At 32.1% G+C, this 8567-nt stretch overlaps 1 protein-coding gene across 1 annotated transcript in view; it reads left to right on the top strand.

Annotated features, from left to right (window-relative positions):
- Positions 1-286: 286 nt before the first annotated feature.
- The window catches only part of LOC127710117 (uncharacterized), a 43655-nt gene continuing 35374 nt past the window's right edge, over positions 287-8567 (top strand). The window contains exons 1-2 of the mRNA XM_052215861.1: positions 287-356; positions 441-486. Coding sequence (XP_052071821.1) covers positions 297-356; positions 441-486 — 106 coding nt within the window. The 5' untranslated portion in view covers positions 287-296. The remainder of the gene's footprint in view (positions 357-440; positions 487-8567) is intronic.

Raw genomic sequence — 8567 nt, 5'->3', positions numbered from 1 at the left:
TGTATTATAATATATGCGAATGTCCACAGCATTCATACAATTATTCTTTGAGATTTCTCCCGTACACCAGTTTTTACAATAGTTTGAAACTTCTCAACCAATATTTGTAAAATGGTCACTATATAAATTGAACCCGGTATTTATTGATAGAAAATAATTTTGATATATCACCGACCTTGATATCAAAATCGAATAGGAACTGATTTCCTTTGCACCGTTTGTAATGATTTTGTCTGTGCCCCTCCCTTTTTTGTTGACTAACCAATGAATTGTACCGTAACAAAGATGGAAGCAATATGGCAGACAACATGAACTTGGTTGTGGAGGGGCTTGTAAAGTTTAGAGACGGCAAAAAAGTGAGTATCTTTGTCTAAAGTTAAATCAAATATTGGTTAAATACTGAGAACAATGTTAATTTTCACCTGTTTTATATTTTACAGTGGAAACCTCGTTGGTGTGTACTGAAGAAACCGTCTCCGGTTGCTGGTAAGTTTTACAACTTTTTGTTTACATTTTTTCATGTTCATTGCTGTCTTTGTATATTTCATTTCTGTCAATGTAAAGGGATCGCAACAAAGTAAGATTCCCTTTATTTGTGAATTGAAAGTTTCCGTAAATAGACAATTAAATGTCATACATCCTACTTGCATTTAATATTATTTTGAGTACATGGTTCCTAATGTATTCATGTATTAAGGCATGTTATTGTTAAGGTAAGGATCTGGAACAGTTAGAAAAGGAAAATACAGATAGCAATGCTCATTTAATAGACAAATTTTCAATTTCAGTTTTGTGAATGAACTACCGCTGTTGACATGGGGTAATTTGGGGTAAAACATGTCATAGGAAATTGCAACATGAAGATATTATTTGCTTTGAGACCTCAAATTTTTCCTGGAAATGAAAAATTTATTAATTTGAAGATCGTGTATCTGTTCCTATGTGGCATTTTAATTGAAGTTCCTATTAAAGAAGCTTTATTTGAGATTAAAAAAGGAGGGTGAAGGATTAGGAATCTAATTAGTGGTTGAATTTATTCAGTGCATTGGTTGCGTTCTAATGTTTTTGGGCCTTGATGACATTGGTGTTGATGGCATACATGTATATATCTTTGATTGTTCTAAAATTTATTTTACAAACCTCATACATTTTATGTACATGTAAATACAAGATTTTTCTCTTGTGAAAACTTTTTAGTAGGATATTTACTGTTGTGCTTATTTTTTATTGTATTTTATGATATTTTATCTTACATATGCAATAAAAATATTAGTATTCAGAAATATATACAATACTCTGAATCATATCATTGATGCCTATTAATCAATTCAAGAACTTTTTCAGTAGCTAGCTTGGATTCTTAGTGTTGTAAGGATTATCTACTAATGCATGATGATCCATCTTAAAACGAAACATAATAATACAGACCCTCCCAGTAATCCATGTTTCTTACTCACGGGGCCTGAAATGTGTATAATCCTAATCAACAGAAATATTAGACGATTATCATATTAGGCCAAAAAAGGTAAATGTCTGTTAAAGGTTACATCATTAAAAAAATAGGGTAGGCAGGTTGGTATTTCCATTTTATTTTATTTTTTCATTTTTTTTTGCGACATGATTTTGAGTCGTGTGGTCTATCTTGCCGTTGTCCGAGTTGTCCATAGGTCAATTTACCTGTATTTTTAATGATTGGATTATTTCCCTTGGTTATTGTTGAAGCTGTCATTCACACGATTGTGATCATTGGGATGTATCATGCAATTGATTTATTTTATTGGCAACTCTTAACTTCGCTTTTGACACAAGTTCAGTTAATTATTCACTTTACGATGCGAATAAAATGACTTAGAGTCTGTGCTCAAAAGTAGGGTTGGTCGGGTAACCGTAAACAGACAAATATTTTTTTTTGGCCTTACCGCCTTTTGTTTTGGGTGTATTTAATTTTTCGACCTGTTACCTACTCTTTCACTTGTGTTTTATAAGACATTTTGTTACTTGCTCAAGTAAGAGGCGTAGCAATTGAAAGAAATAACATCAAGCATGAAATTAGTGCAATTTGGGGAAAAAAAGTTCCTATTATTTTGTCGTGTATATAAAAAAAAAGGTTTATAAGGTTTGAGCTTGAAGCATACATGGAGTAAATCACCTTCAATCTTCACACTTTCTATTCTCTCTGTCTTTTCAATGTGACATAAGACCTTCTAACTTTGATAGTTTCACTGATTTCATGTTTATAGATAGTCAACAAACTATGCTGTATAGATGCTTCTACATGTGTTGAAGATGAATGGCTCTTTATCAATTTAATGTGATGCTTTAATCACTTTAATTAGGTTTATATGATCATTACAGTTTAGTTCTTAGATACTACAGGAACTACAATAATTTAACTTTGTGTGGTAGGATGCATTTAGGGGCGAAAAGGTCTCCGACAAACATTAATCACTTTATGAAGAGTAGGTAAAATAAATTGTATGAAATGATTATTGATAAAATACTTTGACTAAAAATGGTACATTTTTTCACCACAACTAGAACTTACTTTGGGGGATTTTAAGTGCAAGAGGACCTAATGCTTTTCTTGTATTGTCATAAGATTCTTGTTATCAAATACTATATTGTTTGAATGAGTATGTATGAGCTTAAATACCCTTTTAACCCATTTGAATGCCTGTTTTGAGGTGTTCAGTTCATATAATAAAGAATTTCAAAATTCAAGTCAACACCTCTCATGGGGGATATCCTTCATAAATCGGGATGTCGGTATGGATAGAAAACTTTTTTGACATTTACTAGTCGTAAATAATATTTTGAGAAAGATGAGTTTTTCAATCAATCTTTGACAGATCTTAAATGCAGCTTTTACATTATTTATATTGTACTATTTTTGGTGATCTGATCATTAAAGCCCTAGTCTAATGTCAAAGAATTAACATAAACTTTACTATACTGTGTTCTTGGATTTCTAGGATTAATTAATGAGACAATTCATTTTCCACTGCTTGCAATGTGTTGTAAATTGTAGTTTGCTGTAAATTGATTTAAAAGATTTAAATTTATAGATGCTTTGACCTATTTCTACTGGAAAAAATCTACAACACTTCAAACATTGTAATCATCTAAATTCTTTGGCAGACTGTCAGGTTATGGTGCCTTCATCATAAAAAATAATAATGAATTCCAATTTATTTATATAGCAGGCTTTAAAAAAATACAAACACATATATTATTATAGAAGGAAGTGCAAAGGAACATATTTTATTATTTAATTAAAAAAAGATATATTATATAGTGTGTGTTTAATTGGCTTCAACAAGTCCAAGGCAACATTATTAAATTGATTATAGAAAATACATTTTTAGATCCATTTTAACCACACTGGGTGTACATTTTTGATCTGTTAACTTCTCCTTTTCATTATTTTATCCCTAACCATTAGAACTCTTGTACAAGGTAAATTTAAACTGATGTTGTTGGGAATCAGTTTGTCATTTCTTTGGCCATGCAAAATGATTGATTGTTTCCCTAACCCTTCCAGGCTTCTTTTTATCCTCCATGTCATTTCTTCTTTTTTTCTTTTTTTTTTTTTGCAGATGAAAAAAAAAGTATTGTTCTTGTTTCTTTTTGACAATTTTCAATGATGCTTTTTAAATTGTCTGATAATCTCTTTAAAGTGTGTCAACATTGCCCAATTATCATTCCTTTAGTTTCACATAGCTTATAAATTTACTGCCAGGCTAACAGCAACATTCTCTGTAGAGCAAAACTTATTTTACACACAAAAAAATACAATAAAATAAAAAAGTTTTTCTTGCCTGCAATTTTTCTATGGCCTTTCTATTTAGACAGAGAATTTGTTGGTTTTCGGATAATTCCTATGAACTGCATAATGACCAAACTGAAATCTATTCAATTTAATGTGTACAAATGTAAATAGATGGTGTTTTACAGAAATTCTTCCTTTTGAATTTGTTTAACTGAAAAATTCTTGGTTCTGATTTGTCCATTGTAAAAACATTTATTATTTGATATCTTTTTGTAAAAAGAAATTTAATAGAATCCATATTTTTCTATTGAATTTAAACTAGAAATAAAATCATTTATTTTTTATACGACCGCAAAACATTTTTTGGAATCGTGTAATGGTATGATATCATCGTCAACTGCGTCATCGTCCGAAGACACATTGGTTTCCTGACAATAACTTTAGTTTAAGTGAATGGATCTCTATGAAATTTTTTAAGAAGGTTCAATACCACAAGAGAAAGGTTGGGATTGATTTTTGGGGATGATGGTCCCAACTGTTTAGGAATAAGGGGCCCAACACAAGAATTTTTGTAGTTTCAGGATAATAACTTGTGTTTAAGTATTTGGATTGCTCTGAAATTGTACCACAATGTTCAATACCACAAGAAGAAGGTTGGGATTCATTTAAGGGCTTATGGGGGCCAACAGTATAGGAATTAAGGGCCAAAAACAAGCATATTTCTAGTTTCAAGACAATAACTTGTGTGTAAGTATATGGATCTCTCTGACATTGTACCACAAGGTTCCATATAACAAAGGGAAGGCTGTGATTGAGTTTTGGGTTAATTGCCCCAAACATGTAGAAATTAGGGGCCAAAAAAGGGCCAAAACAAGCATTTTTCTAGTTTCCAGACAATAACTTGTGTGTAAGTGTATGGATCTCTCTGCAATTGTACTACAAGGTTCCATACTACAAAGGAAAGGCTGGGATTGAGTTTTGGGGTTATTGCTCCAAGGTGGGTTTCAAAAAGTTGGGGGGGGGGGGATTTTTTTCCCAATTTTTTTAAGGGATTCATATTTTTTTTTTCAAAATTTTTAAAATTTCGAATTTTTGAAAAGTTTCAAGAAGAAATCTTCAATTGCACAGTATTGCACAATGGATTTATAAGATCTTTGACCACATTTATATTGTGTCAGAAACTTATATATATTATGTCAAAAATTTGATCACAATCCAAATTCAGACAGTATCAAGCTTGAATATTGTGTCCAAATTTGCCCCAACTGTTTAGGGTTAGACCTCTGCGGTCGTATCAGGCTGCGCTTAGCGAAGCATTTTATTAATAAAAGTTAAGAATTTTGTAAAGAAAGAAAACTCTTGAAATTTCATTTTTTTGGGTAAGAAATCTAAAATCATTTTTCTGGCTATTGTTTCTGGAAATGCCACATTTTTTTAGGCACTTGTGTTAAATAGGCACTTATAATTTTTCAAAGGTAAACTTTGCTACACATTTTTATCATCTTCTTTTAAATACATTGTTTTATGGCAATTTAGAACCAAACTCATAGCCAATTTACATGTACATATGTAGTTTCATTAAATTCAACACGCCTTTCTAGAAAAATATGGGGCTACTCAGCCTCATGCAAGGCCAGTCCTTTGTGGCATTACAATACAGTGAATGTAAACAAATGCATTTAGCATATAAAGGACTCAGTAATGCTCAAGACATTTTATTGTCTTGAATATGCATGAAATACTTGTCACTGGATGTTAATCAAACTTCAATCAAACAAGAAAGATTTATTCCAATATTTATATATATATATGTATAAATATCTATGAAATTGAAAGCCCATGAAGAAGTAGATACTATTATTTTGCATGAAACATGTTTTTTTCTGTTATAATAAATCACTGAAAGCTGACCATGGTATACATGGTATACTTAAGATTTCTGTTTTGATGTTTTGTATTTGTATATTGCTATACTACATATGAAATGATTATGACTGCAATCCATTTAATGGGACACAGAAACTAGTCCTAACCTGATTATCTGCATACATTCACACCCGTAGCCAAGGGGGTTTCAAACCAACCGAAAACAGAAAATACTATTAAAGTTGACCCCCAATAAGAGACATCCTAGTTACGGGTCTGTGTAATATATGTAAGCGTTAAATACATGTAGTCATTTCATATCTACGTGGTTGACTCAGATATGAGAAGACTATATCTAATATATATGGTTCTTGTAAATTGCACTTTTAGTCTATTCAGCATTTCCAGAGAAGATGCTAATTACTTGGTAAGACTAAGTTAAAGAAACTGAGGTATAACACAGGACCTCTGAAAACATACATTTTTTACTTTTGTTTACAAGAACTCCGTCATGTGCTTCATAACAGACAAACTTTATTTTTGATATATAAAATATTAGTTTAACTTTTGGACTGAAAATCAATACACAACAATGACAGATATTTAAATTTACTCTCAGTTGTTCAATAATAAATGATAGATTAAGCAGATTATTAGGACTATGTAGACAAATTGTGTACCTGTTGGCCTTTCTATTTAAATATCTGTTTAGTCTGGGTCAAATTACAATAAATGTCAGCGAAAGTAGTTATGCCTTGATCTCTGCCACAGGCTTCTCAAAGAAAAATTAAAGTGTATATATATATATATATACACATACTATATATATACACACACAGGCTCTTGATACTTGGGTTATATTTATATAGTACTTTATTTAAACCTGAGAGTGTTAATTTCATATTTTAATATTTTCCCTCAATAGAAGAGTATAGTTTAAATGTAATTCACAACTTTGTTGTACTTTTAAACTTTTTAAAGGAGGGGCTATATTGCAATCACCTCGTAGAGCTCCCCTTTTTCAAAATCCTGGATTTGTGCCTTCATTGTCTCTCCGGCTGTTTATATATACAACAAATATTTTCCCTGCACTTGTCTCAGAAAACTTTTAATGAGAATGTTTACCCGATACTTTGCATTTTTTATACGACAGCAAAAAAATTTTTGTGGTCGTATATTGGTATGACGTTGGCGTCGTTGTCGTTGTCATCCAGCGTCGTCGTCAGCCGAAGACACATTAGTTTTCGCACTCTAACTTTAGTTTAAGTGAATGGATCTCAATGAAATTTTACCATAAGGTTCAATACCACAAAAGGAAGGTGGGGATTGATTTTGGGGGTTATGGTACCCACAGTTAAGGAATTAGGGGCCGAAAAGGGGCCAAAAATAAGCATTTTTGTAACTTCCAGACATAACTTGTGTGTAAGTGTATGGATCTCTCTGACATTGTACCACAAGGTTCCATATCACAAAGGGAATGCTGAGATTGATTTTTGGGGGTAATTGCCTCCAAATTTTAGGAATTAGGGGCCAAAAAGGGGCAAAAAACAAGCATTTTTCTAGTTTCATGACAATAACTTGTGTGTAAGTGTATGTATCTTTATGAAATTGTACTACAAGGTTCCATATCACAAAGGGAAAGCTGGAATTGATTTTGGGGTTATTGCCTAAAAAGTTTAGGAATAAGGGGCCAAAAAGGGGCCAAAAATAAGCATTTTTCTAGTTTCCAGACAATAACTTGTTTTCAAATGTATGGATCTCTCTGAAATTGTACTGCAAGGTACCATACCTCAAAGGGAGAGCTGGGATTGATTTTGGGGGTAATTCCCTCAAAATTTTAGTAATTAGGGGCCATAAAAGGGCAAAAAAACAAGCATTTTCTAGTTTCAGGACAATAACTTGTGTGTAAGTGTATGGATCTTGACGAAATTGTACTGCAAGGTTCCATATCACAAAGGGAAAGCTGGGTTTGAGTTTGGGGGTAATTGCCCTAAACGTTTAGGAATTTGGGGCCAAAAAACAAGCATTTTTCTAGTTTCCAGACAATAACTTGTGTTCAAGTGTATAATTCTCTCTGAAATTGTACTGCAAGGTACCATACCACAAAGGGAAAGCTGGGATTGAGTTTGGGGGTGATGAATCATAAGGGGGTTCAAAAAATTGGGGGGATTTTTTTTCCTTTTTTTTCTTTAAAATTTTCCATTTTAAATTGGTAATTTCTGATTTATATATAAAAGAAAATAATAATGATATGGTTTGAATAGGTAAATTAAAAATTTTTAAGTTCTTAGACCACTCTCATTCTGTGTGAGAAACCTATGCTGTGTCAAATATTTGATTACAATCCAAATTCAGTGCTGTATCAAGCTTGAATGTTGTGTCCATACTTGCCCCAACTGTTCAGGGTTCGACCTCTGCGGTCGTATCAAGCTGCGCCCCAGCGGAGCATTTTGTTCTTTATGTTGCGAAAATAGAATGGTTTCATATTTTGCCAGCTGATCAATAGTTATGAATTGTAAGGTATGTGCTTTTTTGCGATCTGTCAGATACCTTCTTCCTGTTTTCCCATACTTTGATTTCTAATGCGAGAATACTTATTAGCATGAAAACACATGCATTCTTGTTTAATAAGTCTGTATCCAGGATTTTTCTGTGTGGTATATATTTTTTAACATGAAAATGCATACTTCATATACATAGTTGATAGGCCTAGGAAGGCATTTGCTTTGTGAATCCATCATACAAGTATGTCACCTCTAAATCTCCTACGGGCTTCATTGAAATGGAACAAAATGGAAACTGGAAAATAAAAAGCTAATAATTTATACTTCTAGTCCCATTTAACCTTCTGCCAAAAATAAGGATTATTTATTATTTAGGAAATTAATGCCATAGAGAAAAACTTTTTAAAGACTCAATACAAAATTGATTG

Source organism: Mytilus californianus, unplaced genomic scaffold, assembly GCF_021869535.1.
Source record: "Mytilus californianus isolate M0D057914Y unplaced genomic scaffold, xbMytCali1.0.p SCAF_7, whole genome shotgun sequence".
Lineage (NCBI taxonomy): Eukaryota > Metazoa > Mollusca > Bivalvia > Mytilida > Mytilidae > Mytilus > Mytilus californianus.
The sequence above is the reverse complement of the archived record's forward strand: the minus strand, read 5'-3'. Positions and strand labels throughout refer to the sequence as shown.